General features: G+C 43.6%; 1 protein-coding gene across 4 annotated transcripts; it reads right to left on the bottom strand.

The window, feature by feature from the left end:
- Positions 1–276: 276 nt before the first annotated feature.
- si:dkey-81h8.1 (uncharacterized protein LOC100034657 homolog) lies at positions 277–15287 on the bottom strand. Of its 4 annotated transcripts, none has more exons than XM_037794755.1 (10): positions 15215–15287; positions 14230–14716; positions 11336–11429; positions 10464–10577; positions 9952–10008; positions 6671–6808; positions 4753–4800; positions 4432–4545; positions 3022–3129; positions 277–2213 (listed from the first exon to the last, which is right to left on the bottom strand). In XM_037794755.1, exons 3-10 carry the CDS (start codon positions 11423–11425, stop codon positions 2127–2129), a joined length of 756 nt encoding a protein of 251 aa, XP_037650683.1. In that variant the 5' UTR covers positions 11426–11429; positions 14230–14716; positions 15215–15287; the 3' UTR covers positions 277–2126. The 4 variants fall into 4 exon arrangements, with proteins under 4 accessions (XP_037650683.1, XP_037650681.1, XP_037650682.1 ...); XM_037794753.1 differs by having other exon boundaries at positions 11336–11432; positions 15215–15286; XM_037794754.1 differs by having other exon boundaries at positions 11336–11432; positions 14230–14674; positions 15215–15275.
- Between the last annotated feature and the right edge of the window lie 2681 nt (positions 15288–17968).

Here is a 17968-nt window from a genome sequence, read left to right as displayed (position 1 = left end):
CCTCCCCCAACCACTTCACCACTTCACCACTTCCTGCGGGATCCCCGAGCATCGCAAGTACAGCTGAGTTATGTAATTCCTCCAGTTGCTATAGGAGGCTTCCAGGAGCTCCATACACTGTTGTCTTTTATTCTCTCTGCCGTTACCAAACTCTCATAAACCTACTGTAGCTGAGCAGTGGAAAGGAAATCAATCATTGCTTGAAGACCAGAAATTTATATAAATTTATATATGGTCCCCAAAGCAGAGTGTTGCATTATGCCACAAACAAGTGAAAAGGGTGGGAAGGTTTATTGGCATTATGGGACATGTAGGATACATGTAGTGTTTTTTGGAGCTTGATTCATACTCGGGACTAAAAGTCTGAATATTTCACCCTCTGCTGTCTCTCAGCTTTAACACTGCAGTCCTCCTTTAAGTTTGAATTAAGATAACAGATAACAGATAACCAACAATGAATGATTGATAGTAGACAGTAGATGCTGTAATACTCTTTCATTAATGAATTCTGGGTTGGCATCAGGAAGACCCGTTTTAAAAAGCATGAACTCAATAAAAGGTTTTATATAACCAGATAACAACAACAACACAATCTTATTTCAACAGTCAAATATGGCGGATTCAAAAGAGGTTTAAGATCTTTGAAAAACAAAATGTTACATATTGAATCTGCTTTTACTGTAATTTAAAACAAGATGTGCACATGGCTATTAGTGAAGTGAATATATCCTACTACAGTGGTTCTCAAACTTTCTACACCACGTACCACCTCAGAAAATATTTGACTCTCCGAGTACAACCATTATGACCGGGGGGGGAGTGGGGCTGGGACATTATTCTTCCTGGGGGGCCACATGAGAAACCCAGATTGTTGCCGGGGGCCAAACAAATTCTGTCAGACGTAACCTCTATTTTATCACTACATTCATTTATAGAAAACAAACTACGCACTTATTGTTCAGCATTTATTCTACTGAGCATCACTCCAACAGCAGATTATTAATAAAATGACATTATATGCAGGAGTTGTTGAACCGTACAGGACTGACTGTTTTGGGTAGTAATGTTTCCATTAACACAACTTAACAAAACAAACATCTCCTTCAAACAACTGGATTTATTCAAGTTTCTTACCAAAAACTACATTTTACCAGATTACATTCGAACACATCATGATAACGTTGTAATTTACCTTCACTTAATAGTCCTTTTTCCTGAGCCTGAGCAGAATTTAAACGCCTCATAACAATAACTCAATGGCACCCCCGTTAACGTTGGTATCTCCGGTATTCATCCAGTCTGGACTGAGCTGCTAACGGCTGCTAACAGCTAACGTTACTAACTCTCCTCCTGCTGTTTCAACACAGGTTTGTTGTTCTCAGTGTCTCTTTATCAGGTAGAAACAGGATGCATCCCCTCAGGTTTAGTAGCTCCATGCTGCTGAGAGCTTTATTATCTCTTCACCGTGTCTCCGGTCCCAAACTAACTGAAACATGATGCAGCGTGCGTCTGCGTCATTGTGCAGCATAACCGTGGGAAAGCATCAATAAGAGGAATCGATAGTCAGAGATTCCTCCGCGTACCACTACAGAGAGCACGCGGACCACCGGTGGTACGTGGACCAGAGTTTGAGAACCACCGTCCTACTACGTAATCTTAAAGGTGACCCCTCGCTGTTCAAGCTCTATTATTCTTATTTCTCTCTACTTATTTTAGTTATCTTATTATTTGAAGAATATATCAGCATTACTAGTGACACAGATCCATATCATAACCACAACATCCTGTATTGTAGGTGCAGCAGTGATGCTACTGGTTCTGTGTTCATGTCATGCCAGAAGTGAAAGGACACAGTGACAACTTGTTGGGACACTCACATTTATCTTTTGACTTATTGTGTTTTATTACCGTGGACGGCTGCCATCAGCACATTTGTTGTCACTGTGATACACGAGTCATTCAAGCTAAATGGGAAATGAATGAAATCCTAATTCTAATGAACACTGGGGGGCGGGGAGGAATAGTTCTTCCCAGTTCACATCCATATTTACACTCTGACTGACATGACATGACACCACAGGGAGCAGTGTGTGTGTTGAGTTCAGGTTCTCTGGGGGGGTCACAGCTTATATCGGCTCCACCTGGGGTTCAGTGGGCGGGGTGGAGATTTCCTCCACCTGATCCGAGTCGGGTTCAGTCACAACTACGGCCACCTGTTGACACACAGAGAGAGAGAGAGCAGCGAAATGTGAACACCAGTCACAGAAATTGAACGGTAATTTAAGGGTGTGGTCACACTACGGACGTTCATTTTGAAAAATGTTATTAACCGTTAACCGACAAGATTTGTGCCTCGTACCAGCTGCAGGAGCACAACAGATATTCATCCCCAGTTCACCGTCCGGGAGCGTTAACTTAGCAGCTGCGATGCTGCGTTCACTGTCTTCAGTTCACCGTCCGGCAGCGTTAACTTAGCAGCTACGATGCTGCGTTCACTGTCTTCAGTTCACCGTCCGGGAGCGTTAACTTAGCAGCTACGATGCTGCGTTCACTGTCTCCAGTTCACCGTCCTGGAGCGTTAACTTAGCAGCTGCGATGCTGCGTTCACTGTCTCCAGTTCACCGTCCGGGAGCGTTAACTTAGCAGCTACGATGCTGCGTTCACTGTCTCCAGTTCACCGTCCGGGAGCGTTAACTTAGCAGCTACGATGCTGCATTCACTGTCTCCAGTTCACCGTCTTCATGCTCGCCGCCGCCGTACTTAGTCTGCGTAACTTTAGCGAGTTTCCAACAGACTGTGTGTGTGTTGGTGGTGAGTGTGAGGTTGTTGGTGGCGTTCTAGCTGTGAACGTAGGTGTAGCAGTGTGTGTTCAGTTTATTTGTCGTGAATAAATGCTACGGAACTACAACTATAACTACTATATATATATATATGTATATATATATATACATATATATATATATGTGTACACTGTACACTTGCAAAAAAATAGGACCCTAACAAAGACTGTGTTTGTGGTACCTGAAATGGCTCGGCTGCAGCCGGAGCAACCTGCACAGCTGGAATAGCCTGCACAGCTGGAACAGGTGGGGGGCGCGTCTGTGGATAGACAGGTCTCTGGCTGGAAGCCTGCAGGACACACACACACACACACACACACATTTAACATCTGTTATGTTTGGTAAGATATTGATATATAGATAGATATAGATATTGTAAAGATATGGAGGAGTAACTGTCATGGAGAGTGGAGCCAAATGCTGGAGATCACAACAGGATCAGACAACAGGAACTTGGAGAAATCATTTTAATTACATCTCCAATGCAGGCAGAACAGAAACTGTCGTGACAAAATCCAGGATCCAACAAAGACTGAACAGAACACCAGGACTTAAATACAAAGTGATCTGACGAGAGGATGAAGTGCCGGTGGAGAGATGGGCGGAGGAGCTCAGGTGAGGGACATGAGGTGATTAGGCCGAGGAACGAGCTAACGAGGCTGATTCAGAGCAGGTGTGCAGATCGTCAAAGGAGGGAAAGCCAGTACAGGAACACAGGAGGAAGAACAGAAAACAACTACAAAGAGTCTGAAGGCATCTGGATACAGCGCCATACTGTTACAGTAATGTCTACCAGATGGTACGTGTCCATCGGAGCGTTTTTTTTCGCGATGGGACGCGCCACTTTGCAGCATCGGACGCTTGGTGGGCTGCCACTAGACACAACACACTCAGCTCCTGATTGGACGAACGCTTTCCCTCCGTTGGCTGCTGCTCTCAGCTTTCAAACCAGAAACAACATGGAGGCTCGTTTGGAAACTTTCTTCTCTTATTTCACGAACATAGTTCACTGAGATGTTTCTGACAACATTTGAGGCGAGAAATAATCCATGTTGCTGAATCTGTCTTTATTTTAGATCAACAACGTTTATTTTAAAAGATTCTAGAGAGTTTGGAGAGGCGGCGAGTCGCGTCGGACGCCCGTGATTTGCATAAAGTAGACTAGACCTCAACTTTATGCAAATTAAGGGAGCGGCTGTTGTGACGCTCCGTTTCTCGAATCGCGCCACCACGCTACCAGAATGCATTGCTGCACGGCTGCTCACATAAACAATGAATGGGAAGCGTGGAAAGCACGGAGCCTGTGGACTGTGGCTTTTAGTGCATGTGAGTGCATGTGAGCGTGCCCCACGAACGTAACCCCTAACCCAATAAGTAATATTATTATTATTAGGAATAAATCTGCCTCCTGTGAGCTGTGCGTTGCTGACTAGGGTCGGCCTACGCTATCGTATCTTAACATCGGTCATAATGGTGGATCTTGGAGAGCCTATTTTCTGAGGTGGTAGGTGATGTAAAAGGTTTGAGAACCACTGATCTAATGATCTTTAGCCCGGCGTTATTTGGGTACATTTCTTTAATCAAAGCTCACCTGGGTTCCACCAGCAGCGAGGACGCTGAGTCCAAACAGCATCGCGGTGATGCAGATCAACAGCTCCAGCACCAGGAAGATCACCAGCGTCCCCAAGATCCCGTCAATCAGCAGCTGGCCAGAGAAACCCAAGAGATGAGAAGACAGACAGGGAGAGGACGTACGTTGAAACAAAAGTGTTTCTCGCTGTGACTCTGATGATTCCATGAAGAAATAGAAGTGTAAAGTGTTTAAAGACATGTCTGTCTTCTACATGCACTCTCCCAGACAACATGACCTATCGGACCAAAGTATGAGTTGTAACAGTAGTCAGTCACTTACTTTACACTTTTGCTCGATCAGCCCGGTGCATTTCCTGAAACAATGTTGCTGCAGTGGACAAAGAAACATGGAGTCTGCTTTTTCACAACATGTAGTGTCAAACTTTGAATTCATGTACTAATAATGAAGGGATCAGTGATGCTCTGTGGATGCTATGCAGCCTGCCTCCTCTACTCTACTGCATGAAAACAAAACCTCCATGTGGGGCTTGACTGATTTAGGATTATTAAATATGTTTTTATATTTCCTCCTATACATCTATAATGTGCCATATAAGGTGCCAGAGTCCATAAAAAAAAGTTCAAAATAGAGATTGTTTATCAAAACGAGAATAAAGTCATAACTTAACAAGAAAAAAAGTCGTAATATTACGAGAATAAAGTAATTTCCTGCTACAGAAAAGAGGCAGTTTCCCCATCAGGTCCGTTTGGTTCTTTCTTCGGAATAAACGCAGTTTCTTGCGTAAAATTACTACTTTATAATATCCTGACTTTATTCTCATAATACTACGACTTTCTTTCTCGTCATGTTATGATTTTATTCTCGAAATATCAGATTTATTTTGTTCCCCTCAATGTGGCCCTAATACTCGTAATACACGTCGTATTTATTAAATGGGTATGTATTTGTATTTATTTTTGAAATGGTGATTTTTTAGAAAATAACAAATCAATCATTCAAATCATTGCAATTAAAGGCACATCACATGACACCATTATTAACTGGCCATTGATAACAAATTTATTACAAAAGCAAACATGAGTACAATTACATTTTGAAAATAAATCCTTTTGTGCGTGGCTGAACGTTACGTTCTGATGTCACAAAGGTTTCCACAGCTGAATATGTCAGGGCTGTTTTGGCACAAACATTATGCAAAAGTATTGAAAAGGAAGTAACGCAGCAACCCACGTTTTGTATTAATAACATTTTATTAGCGATGTTTTTTTGAAAGGAATCAATTCCAGATGAGTAGCTTGCTATTGAGGTATCGATCCACCCATCACTACTTTCTATAACGTTACTTTTGACAAAGATGTCTAGTAGTTCGGGGAGAACCTGTTCTCAGCTGCCGTGCTGAAACAAGTAACGTCAGCTAAATTCACACTGCTTAGCTAACGATAGCTAATGATGTTCGTGGGCTAAGACACGTGGTGTTATTTTGAAATATAACGTTAGTTAACCCCAGACGCCGGATTTGTCTCCACCAAAACGTCCTTCAAGTTTATAGAGGGGACATTTGAGGGGATTAGGGGTGCTATTGGACACTTTAACAAAATCTGGGACTGCACCTTTAAAACAATAATAATAATAAGGAGTCAGGTGGAAACAGTAACGTGTTATACTGAATCACTTCAAAAAAATACAAAGAGGTTCATGAGAAAATGTAGAAACTATCACCTCGTCACAGTGATGATGTGACGGCAGCTCGGACGACCGTAGACACCTCTGGACTGTAAATGTATTCATCATGTTTACACAGTGACTGCTGTAACCATGGAAACGTGTTTCTAGGTTGAGATGTGTGACAGTATAACCTAAAGAGGGTTTCTTTTGTTCGGGAATATATTTCTGTCTTGCAAACATTGTTTCAGTCTTGCACCAGGCAAGACTCACATCTTCCAAAGATAAATAATGCAGAGAGCGACGCTGACCACAGGCTAGTTCATTACAATTACAATATTCATCTAAGTCCATCTTGAAGATGTAATTCAGTCGTGTGCTGTGGGTGTTTCTCCTAATCAGGCTGACTTGACAACATGTTTAGTTAGAGTAGTAGATTTAGTAGTAGTAGATTTGCCACAGATTGTTTTATAATGATTAAAAGCTTCAATGTACTGAATGTCATGTGAATGTCATGTGAATGTCATGTGAATGTCATGCTCTGGCTTCTGTGTGTAGGTCTTAAAGACAATACCACGGCATGTAGCTCCAGTCTGCGGCAGTGTTCACAGTGGTAGGAGTCCTGGCGGTAGGGCAGGTGTTGGGACATCAGACCCAGGGCAGCAGTGGCAAACGCAGCGCTGATGAGGTGCAGCACCAGAACACATTTCACCTGCAAATGATAACCCAAGTGCTCATGTATACCATAAGGTAACTACGCAAAGATTACGCAAAACCTACAACCGAGCGTAGAAAAACACGCTGCTGCATCACGCCTACATGCACTACTCTGCATCACGCCTACATGCACTACTCTACAAACTACCTCTACAACAAGAGGTGGTTTTGAGTACTTTGCCAGGTGTTTATATTTCTGTCTGGACAGATTTTGTCAATGCGCTAGACGCACCCATAGACATATATACAGTACATAGACGCCGCATTGGAAGCTTCAGCCTGTAACGGCGATACGTCAACGTGGGCGCCATCTTGGACAGGGCAAGACTGGCATGTAACTCTATACAAGTGAACGGGGGGTGCTGCTGTTTTTCTGGATAAAAAGCACTATTACGTCTACATTTCTCAACCGATTTCAACGATTTGATATTATATTGAAGGGTATATGATCTACAAGGAGCAGAAAAATAAAGTTTTGTCTCAAGTTACTTAGAATCTGGATAGTTGAGCTATAGTCGCTGCTAGACGCTCAGGAGACGAGCGTGTACCGTCGGCTGACACGAACTGAATTACTGACCTGATAGAAAATAATAAAAACTCACGTTTATCAAGTATGGCTTATTTCCCTTGTTTAAGGTTAAAACTTGTAGAGACGTCCCTGTATAATACAATATAATAAAATAAAATAAAATAAAATAAAATAAAATATAATAAAATATAATATAATAAAAACATATATAATAAAATAAACCTAAATAAAATAAAATATAATATAATATAATATACAAAATTCACAAAAAACCCAACGACAACACGAGGCAGAGGAGGAGTTACCCGGCCCGGAGGAAGCCCGGGGCCCACGTCTGGAGCCAGGCCAAGACGGAGGGCCCGTCAACGAGCGTCTGGTGGCCGGGCTTGCCACGGAGCCCGGCCGGGGATACCCCGAAAAAGGAACGTGGCACCCCCCTCCTCTCCATCCTGTGGGCTCACCACCTGCGGGAAGAACCGCTTGGGTCGGGTGCGCTGCCACACGGGTGGCAGTGAAGGCCAGGGACCTCGACGGACTGGACCCGGGCGGCAGAGGCTGGCTCTGGGGACGTGGAACGTCACCTCTCTGTGGGGGAAGGAGTCGGAGCCTGTGCGGGAGGTGGAGCGCTATCAGTTGGATCTGGTAGGGCTTACCTCTACGCACAGCCTCGGTTCTGGAACCGTACTCTTGGATAGGGGTTGGACTCTATTCTTCTCTGGAGTTGCCCATGGTGTGAGGCGCCGGGCGGGTGTGGGGATACTCACAAATCCCCGGCTGAGTGCCGCTACGTTGGAGTTTACCCCGGTGGACGAGAGGGTCGCCTCCCTACGCCTTCGGGTTATGGGGGGGAAAACTCTGACTGTTGTTTGTGCATATGCACCAAACAGCAGTTCGGAGTATTCGGCCTTCTTGGAGACCCTGAATGGAGTCCTGTATGGGGCTCCAGTAGGGGACTCCATAGTTCTCCTGGGAGACTTCAACGCGCACGTGGGCAACGATGGAGACACCTGGAGTGGCGTGATTGGGAGGAACGGCCTCCCTGATCTAAACCCGAGTGGTCGTTTGTTGTTGGACTTCTGTGCTAGTCATGGATTGTCCATAACGAACACCATGTTCGAACATAAGGATGCTCATAAGTGTACGTGGTACCAGAGCACCCTAGGCCGAAGGTCGATGATCGATTTTGTAATCGTACCATCTGATCTGAGGCCGCATGTTTTGGACACTCGGGTGAAGAGAGGGGCGGAGCTGTCAACTGATCACCATCTGGTGGTGAGTTGGGTCAGAGGGTGGGGGAAGACTCTGGACAGACCTGGTAAGCCCAAACGCGTAGTGAGGGTGAACTGGGAACGTCTGGAGGAGGCCCCTGTCCGAGAGATCTTCAACTCACACCTCCGGCGGAGCTTTTCTGGCATCCCTGTGGAGGTTGGGGGCATTGACCATTCATGGACAGGATATCGAGGCGTAGTCGGGTGGAGGAGGGTTTGCAGATCGGTGTGCTGAGGATCTCATCGCTGCTTTTTGCAGATGATGTGGTCCTGTTGGCATCATCGGTCTGCGACCTCCAACACTCACTGGATCGGTTCGCAGCCGAGTGTGACGCAGTCGGGATGAGAATCAGCACCTCTAAATCTGAGGCCATGGTTCTCAGCAGGAAACCGGTGGATTGCCTACTCCGGGTAGGGAATGAGTCCTTACCCCAAGTGAAGGAGTTTAAGTATCTCGGGGTCTTGTTCGCGAGTGAGGGGACGATGGAACGTGAGATTGGTCGGAGAATCGGAGCAGCAGGGGCGGTATTGCATTCGCTTTACCGCACAGTTGTGACGAAAAGAGAGCTGAGCCGGAAGGCAAAGCTCTCGATCTACCGTTCAATCTTCGTTCCTACTCTCACCTATGGTCATGAGGGTTGGGTCATGACCGAAAGAACGAGGTCGCGGGTGCAAGCGGCCGAAATGGGTTTCCTCAGGAGGGTGGCTGGCGTCTCCCTTAGAGATAGGGTAAGAAGCTCAGTCATCCGTGAGGGACTCGGAGTAGAGTCCTTGCTCCTTTGCGTCGAAAGGAGCCAGTTGAGGTGGTTCGGGCATCTAGCACGGATGCCTCCTGGGCGCCTCCCTTGGGAGGTGTTCCAGGCACGACCAGCTCGGAGGAGACCACGGGGAAGACCCAGGACTAGGTGGAGTGATTATATCTCTACTCTGGCCTGGGAACGCCTCGGGATCCCCCAGTCAGAGCTGGTTAATGTGGCCCGGGAAAGGGAAGTTTGGGGTCCCCTGCTGGAGCTGTTGCCCCCGCGACCCGATCCCGGATAAGCGGTTGAAGATGGATGGATGGATAATATAATATAATATAATGTAAAATGAAATGTCTTCCTCCGTTTTAGTGATCATGCTTTCAGTCTATAGGCTACCGCTAATGTTTGAAATATGAACTGTTCTATAATCTTACAGATGAACACTTCTGTCATTGATTGTGCCGACTACATTTCTGTGAAAGCTCATCATATCATTAAGTAACATGCTGTAGCTGCTGAACAGCGAGTTGATGATCATTTTATTGTGTGGCATCGGTGTAATATTTTCGGGTCAGTGATTGTGTATTATTGTACTCACCCAGAACAGAGTCGGTTTCCTCCCACTGTGGACCAACACTGAACCAGACAAGGTCACCTGTTGGGTTACAATACAACTTACTGAAGCCTAGTTCACCACTACACAACTTCAGCTCTGATTTCTGACTGATTTTGGAGTTCCCCAACAAAAAGCCCCATCCAAACATAACTCATAACAGATCTACGTAGGGGAGTGAAGACGTAACAGGAAACAGAAACAGGCTGTTTTGTGAACATGTGTGACAACGACAACCTCGATGACCACGACTACGCCCGAGTCACTTCTCCTGTGTGTTTTCGGGACAAAACGTAGTTTGGATTCCTCATCGGGGATTCAATTACAAGTCGAACAGTGTGAACAGTACAGAGATCTGATGACTCTGAAGTCGTGTAAGGTGAACTACGCTTTAGACACGGCATCTGGAGGAAATGTTACTTAGATTTTAATATGAAATATTCAAATCAATAAGTTATATATTCATGAATTGTTCCCTTCAGTGGTCTCTAACTGACCTCTATGACAACAACCATGATGAGGGCCACATCTCCCGTGAAGTGGACCTCGTGGATCTGCAGCACGGAGGCACTGAGACAGAAGATCAGAGCCCCGATGACGATCTGGATCGCCTGAGAGGGTTAAAGAGCAGGTAGACCAGGTGATCAGCAGGTGGAGTCCAACAGATTCATTCAGAATATGGAAAATAGTCAGACATTCAGAGCTCTCTTTTTTCTGTATTGGATTCCTGAAACACATGAGCTTATAATTATAGTATGTTATATATCAGCGGTCAGCAACCTGCGTCTCTTCAGCTCCTCTCCAGTGGCTCCCTGTGGATTTATATTAATGGAAATGAATAACTGTTTTTTGTTTACATTTTCATTTTTATTGATCATTGTTGTAGGTCTATGGTACGACGGTACGACGGAGTATTAGGGCCACATTGAGGGAAAAAAATACATCTAATACTATAAAATAGTAATTTAACGTGTTATTTTCTTTTTTCTCGTTATATTATGACTTTATTCTGTTAATCTCAGATGTTTTTGTGGTCCTAATACTCCGTAGTACATTGTCTCTTTGGCCCTCACTGCATTAGACTTATATACTATATACTTAGACTATAAACTGTGTTTCCTTCATCACCATGATCGCATGTTTTACGGCTCCTGACAGATTATTATTTTTTTGTGCCTAAAATGTCTCTTTAGATGGTAAAGGTTGCTGACCCCTGATATATACAAAGGCAGCTGTTACTTTGTGTGTATATATGTGAGTTTGTATTATTGATTGACGGGGCATATACAGTATATATATACATTATATATATAATGTATATATATATTGTATACGGTCTGGTTTACAGACTCTCAATGCTCCGGCTCACCCCCAGAGTCTTGGGCTCCATCTTGAGGTGGGACTGCAGCTGGCCCGGGGACAGTGTCCCTGGTGCAGGCGTCGGGTCTTTCTCATCCATCCTGCTGCTGATGGACAAACCAACAGTAAATAGAGAAGGATTCAGTCAAAGAAAAAGAGTCAAAGAATGGAGAGGAAACTCAGAAAACATGTAATAAAGAATTGTCTGGAGAAGTTTCATGGTGATATATACAGTATGTAGTTAGAATGTTTTATCCTCTTCATCTGGGCTGTCTCCACTTAAAGCTGCAGTAGGCACAATGTTTTTGGCATCAATGGGCAGACATCCCATAATAACCTTTCAGCATATTGTAATTCAAGTGTTGTGAGAGAGAACTAGACTTCTGCTCCTCCTCATGGCTCTGTTTTCAGGCTTTAGAACATCTAGCCTGTGACGGGAGACTTTGACCAATCACAGGTCATTTCAGAGAGAGAGAGCGTTCCTATTACTAACAAACTGAAGCCATTTGTGTGACTAAAGATCATGACTGCTTTAGCAATAATAAAAAAACTTCCGGCTTAAAGATGTAATCCACCGCTGGAAGGATGTTCTTCTCATTAAACGAGGCTACTATGCAGTAGAAAAAGGCACTACGGTGCTACGTGACCAGAGAAAACAAAGAAAATTGGCTGTGGAATTCACTTTCACTCAAAAGTTAGAAAACCTACAATACCCAGAATGCACTGGGCCTGCTGTAGTTAAGGCCGGGACACAATGGGGAATGTTGTCATGTTAAAGCTGCAGTGGATAGAAATGGATCAAATATGAATAAAAAAAGTTATTTTTATAAAATTACATTTTACATTTAATCTTTAAAGCACTAGGTAGATTGGAGCAAATATGATTTACAAAAGTTATTTTTATAAAACGGTCGCTATATCGTGACAGTAGTACATGAGACAGGTAACCTGGAAAAAAATCATGTTCCTCTGTGTCCTCTGGTGCTCCTAACGGCATCTGCAAGATTTCACAGACCGGAGGAAAACAAGCAGTCAGAGCTGATCTGAGGTCTGCTGTCCAGCTGCCGTCTACGAGAGCCAGCTGTCAGTCACTCTGAACTCCGACCAAACGGTCAAACTAGGCAGCGCTGATCAAATATGAATCAATATTCTGTTACGTTAATGCCTATTTCTCTCCTCACATGTTCTCACAATCATCTCGTAGTGCACGGTTTAGCTGGAAGATGAGATAGTTTGCTCCGGCTGGTGGGCAGTGTTTCCTCAGCTGATCTCAGCATGGCTGCCGGGTCACAAACTTTCTCATTTTCCAGCTAAATGTGCACTACAAGATGATTCTGAGAACATCTGAGGAGAGAAATAGATATTAACGTAACAGAATATTGATTGACAGCTGCTCAGAGGCGGCAAGGCTCCAGCTCTGCTCTGACTGCTTGTTTTCCTTCCGGTCTGTGATATCCTGCAGATGCCGTTGGGAGCACCGGAGGACACCGGAGGACAACGGAGGACACCGAGGAACATGATTACCCATCTTATGCACTACTTTTATAAAAATAACTTTGTTTTAATCATATTTGCTCCAACCTGCCTACTCCATCTCTAAAGGTCAGGTGAGGTCGTTACCGTCTAGACACGACCGAGGGTGTTTTCCTCCCGTAACAATTCTGTTTCCTGTTCCTGTTTGTGATCTAATAGAGGAGGGGGGGGGGGGGGGTGACAAGCTATATTCTGTCTATTTAGAAAAAAAGTTCTTCCCACTTTGAACATTCACACCATTTCACTGGATGCCCAGACGTCCCAGCAGCACTTAAACGCAGCATGTATTTGGGGATATGCTGTCTGCATCATGGAGGGATGGATGGAAGGATAGATAGATAGATAGATAGATAGATAGATAGATAGAGAGATAGATAGAGAGATAGAGAGATAGATAGAGAGATAGATAGAGAGATAGATAGAGAGATAGAGAGATAGAGAGATAGAGAGATAGATAGATAGAGAGATAGATAGATAGAGAGATAGATAGATAGATGGAAATAGTCTCAAAACTCCACACGCACATGTAATCTGGTCCGTGCGCGCACACAGGAAGCTTTTCGAAAATGCACATAAAATTTTAATATTTATATTAATTAATAATTTATATTTTTGGACCATTTTGAGACTCCCTCCATAGAGGACAGAGGACAGAGGACAGTCTGCAGCAGCGTCCCAACACAGGTCATTCCATTGCCGTTCCGTGACTCCTGGATACATATATATACATGTATGTATGTATATATGTATGTATGTATATATATATATATACATATATGTATGTATATATGTATGTATGTATATATAAATATATATACATATATGTATGTATATATATGTATGTATACATATATATATACATACATATATACATACATATATGTATATATATGTATATATACATATATGTATGTATATATATGTATGTATACATATATATACATACATATATACATACATATATGTATATATGTATGTATATACATACATATATACATATATGTATGTATATATATGTATGTATACATATATATATACATACATATATACATACATATATGTATATATGTATGTATATATATATATATACATACATATATACATATATGTATGTATATATGTATGTATATATATATATATATACATATATGTATACATATATGTATATATATATATATACATATATGTATGTATACATTTTTTTTTTTGACAAAACGTCCCTCAGAACTGTGTCCATACTAACTCTTGTGATGTCACATGAAAAGGTGACGTTTAATTCGCGTCCTCGGCGCTGAAGACAATGACAGCTCGTCCTCCTGTCCCGCAGGTTACCTGTCCTAGTTTGTCCTTGCGGGGACTAGATGACCTTACCTCGGAGGTGTTCCAGCAGCTCGCCGGTCTCTTCGTCTCTGCTGTGGCCGGTGGAGGTGTCCTGCAGCCGGCTGGAGCTGTCAGTGTGGTGGTGGTGCCGGAGCTCCGCAGGCTGCAGCAGGGTGGAGCTGTAGCTGTCAGTGTGGTGGTGGTGCTGGAGCTCTGCAGGCTGCAGCAGGGTGGAGCTGTAGCTGTCAGTGTGGTGGTGGTGCTGGAGCTCTGCAGGCTGCAGCAGGGTGGAGCTGGAGCTGTCAGTGTGGTGGTGGTGCCGGAGCTCTGCAGGCTGCAGCAGGGTGGAGCTGGAGCTGTCAGTGTGGTGGTGGTGCTGGAGCTCTGCAGCAGGGTGTGTTCAGGAGCCGGATTTCACTGCAGTGTTCTGATGCTGCGACTCTGCTGTTGCAGATGCAGTATGCATGCACTCTGCTGATGCAGTTCACATGCACGACTGCAGACAGGAGAGAGACGGGCTGAGCTCCTGTTACTGCTCCTATGAAATAAGAAGTGTAACACAGCTAACACTAGATTATGTTGAAATAATGCTTTTATTAATAATAGAGATGTGAGAGGACACACCGGCCCTATGAAGATATTTTGGGCCCCTGATCCACTGAAGACACACACACACCTTACACCAGGGATGAGTTCTGAAGTGTGTGTGTGTGTGTGTGTCCAGCTTTGGATGACGTAATACAAAGCTTCCTACAGAGTTTAGTGAGAGTTTGGTGGGGAGACTCAGACCCTCTCCGAGAAAAAATAGTACATTTTAAAGTTAAATGCATCAATCTGGTGCACTCTGAGAGCAAAATGAAGAGGCTAGATCTATGAAGAACTAGAATGTCACTCGGAGAGCGCAGACCTCTGCCCCCCCTCTCCGTGCAGCTTGACCCATCATCCAGATGTTTTAGTTTCTGTTGAGATCAGCTGTACGCAGCGGAGCATCGTAGAACACTTCATTCAAACTGGACAGAAACAAAATAAAACTCACCTAAACCGTCCTCGTTACTCTTTCCAACAATCACCAAGTGAGCTTTGGTCCAACTCAACTGTGATGTCACCGAGTTTAATGTGAAAAAACGCAGAATCTACATCCCCCCCCCCCGAAGGCGTCATCAGTTACACTGTGCATGTCTTAAAGCCTGTGGTATTAATGCACAGGCTGAGTGGAGTTATGAAAAACAATTCCTGAAACCGGATCATGATCCGGATCGCCACCAAAATCTAATGGATTGTTCATTGTGCCCCAAGCTGTTTTAACATTTTACATGTAATCTTTAAAGCAGCACTAGGCAGATTGGAGCAAATATGATTTAATAAAGACATTTTTATAAAACAGTCGCTATACCGTGACAGTAGTGCATGAGACAGGTAACCTGGAAAAAAATCCTGTCCCTCTGGTGTCCTCCGGTGCTATTCTTCATTTATTTTGGGTGTTTGTCTGGGAGAACCACACCTTCCAGCACCCTTTAGAGCTTAAAGAGGTTAAGTCAACCAGTGTAACTCTTCCTCTACAGCTGCTCTGCTGGTGACAATCGTTTACATAACTAAAGATAACCTCAAGATGTGTTCTCTGGTCATGGTTAGTCCACGCAGCCGGCTTATTAGAAGCGACTTTGGGCTCGTTTTCCTGAAAAGTCATTTACAAATATTGTTAGTTGCGGGTTGTTGTTTTTTTGGGCTTGTTCCTGTCTCTCTCCTCTATACCGGTCTAGTTTGTCCTGTTGCAGGATCCATACACAACCCCGATCTAGATCTATTCCTGTAAAATTACATTTAAAAATGGATGCAAAAATGATATGAAACGTTCAACTTTAAAGGTCCCATATTGTAAAAAGTGAGATTTTCATGTCTTTTATATTATAAAGCAGGTTTAAGTGCTTTATAAATACTGTTAAACTATCAAATCGCTCAATATACGGAGAAATACACACGCAGCCCGTATTCAGAAATTGTGAGTTTGAAACAAGCCGTCAGGATTTCTGTCCATTTGTGATGTCACAAATATACAATATTTAGATCATTACACGGTTTTAAACGTAAACATTCTAAATGTGTCCCAGTTTAATCCTGTTGCAGTGGATGTGACTGACATCAGCTGACAGGAAGTAAACATGGACCCGAGCTGTTGCCTAGCAACGCAATTCTGTTGCAATTCCGTTAAAATGCACTAAAACGGAGCGTTTCAGATGGAGGGTGGATACAGATATATTCAGGCAGACAGTGTGAGGAAAATAAAAAAAAATTTTCAACATTAAAGCATGTAAACATGTTCTAGTAGAAACACAAAATACAAGTATGAACCTAAAAATGAGCTGATATGGGACCTTTAAGTTTATAACAAGAAAAATGTAAAGTTACAAACTAAAAATGGACGCAAAAATGCAATGTAATACATATACACATACACATGTATGAAGTGATCAAGTGGCCGCCTCTGTCTCATATTGTGGTCGGTACTGTAGGTAAGGTCGCCTGTTTCTAGAGACCTGGTTGCTTGGTTCTCTCGCGAGATCTTGGCGAGGGGAAACAGCTGTACGGCTTCTGTGGCCGTGGAGGAGCTGAGACGATGATGTCATCGGGGGTTATCTCAGTTTGAACGAATTAAAAAAAAGCCTGGAGATGTTAACGTTCCAAAGAAGTGGGTGTTTACCAGGCAGGGAAGGTCCAACAAAGAGATGCATTATGGGAAATGTGAGATTTTTGGCGTTTGAATCATAGCAGTGACTCTTGTGACGAGACTTTAGAAACACTAAACTACAGGAGAAGCTGGAGGAGCCCTTCAGACGGGTTTCAGAGACAGAAACTGCACCAAGATTGTTCCCCAAAAGTTCTTTAGGAAATGCTGTTTTAGTTACTTTTAGGGATTTAATATATCGTGAACTGAATGTTTAATGTGTGTGTGTGTGTGTGTGTGTGTGTGTGTGTCTGTGTTTGTGCATTCATGTGTGTTCAGCAGCTCGGTGCAGTAACACAGTGGGGAAATGAAAGGTTTGATGGTCTCATACTGAAACAATTCACTGTGGCTTCTCTGCCTGGGTGTGGCATCAACCCTTCCCAGGCAGAGTCTCCAGGACCTGGAGGACAAGGAGGTGGGGGGGGGTTGGGTCTCTGACCATGGAAATCATCATAGTGACACACCCGTCGCCCTGAGGACATCAGCTGATCTCTACTGGCACTCCTTTTACTTCAGGAAGAACTTCCTCTCTTTCTCTCTCTCTGATCAAACTCTGTTCATTCTTCTGCTTTTTTTTTTTTAGTTAGATTCTTGTGGCTTAATTTGAACCAAACGTTACCCTCGCCTGTACACCCCCCCACTGACTGACTGACTGACTGAATGAAGTCATAAAACCGGATAGAAAGAATGCAGTCGTGCCTGTTTCCTTCTCTCTCCCGCTCTCCCTCTCTCTGTCTCTGTCTCTCTCATATAAAGTCTGCATATAAAGCAGAAGTCTAAACTGTGGTGTCACATTACCAGCTGGCAGTGAAGAGGTTAACAGAGTGGCAGTGAAGAGGTTAACGTTAGTGACAGTGTGGAGCAGCAGTAGGAGAACCAGCCTCGACTTGCAGCTGGTTATTGCGCAAAAACAGCATCCAACTTTTCAACTAAAAGCTTCCAGATGTGGAATCTGTTGAATGTGTCTCTGCTGCCTCAGTGGAATATTCACACACTTTATACACACTGTAACACTTTAACACACCTTATACACACTGTTACACTTTAACACACTTTATACACACTGTT

The sequence above is a fragment of the Sebastes umbrosus genome, chromosome 15 (genome assembly GCF_015220745.1).
Source record: "Sebastes umbrosus isolate fSebUmb1 chromosome 15, fSebUmb1.pri, whole genome shotgun sequence".
Classification (NCBI taxonomy): Eukaryota; Metazoa; Chordata; class Actinopteri; order Perciformes; family Sebastidae; genus Sebastes; species Sebastes umbrosus.
The sequence above is the reverse complement of the archived record's forward strand: the minus strand, read 5'-3'. Positions and strand labels throughout refer to the sequence as shown.

What these genes read in the sequence shown, in the direction of transcription:
- si:dkey-81h8.1 (XM_037794755.1), bottom strand. Translation starts at nt 11,425, where the DNA reads ATGGATGAGAAAGACCCGACGCCTGCACCAGGGACACTGTCCCCGGGC. An exon ending in TGGAGCCCAAGACTCTGGGG is followed by an intron (nt 10,578 to 11,335) that starts GTGAGCCGGAGC and finishes TAACCCTCTCAG; the next exon opens with GCGATCCAGATCGTCATCGG. An exon ending in TCATGGTTGTTGTCATAGAG is followed by an intron (nt 10,009 to 10,463) that starts GTCAGTTAGAGA and finishes GTAACCCAACAG; the next exon opens with GTGACCTTGTCTGGTTCAGT.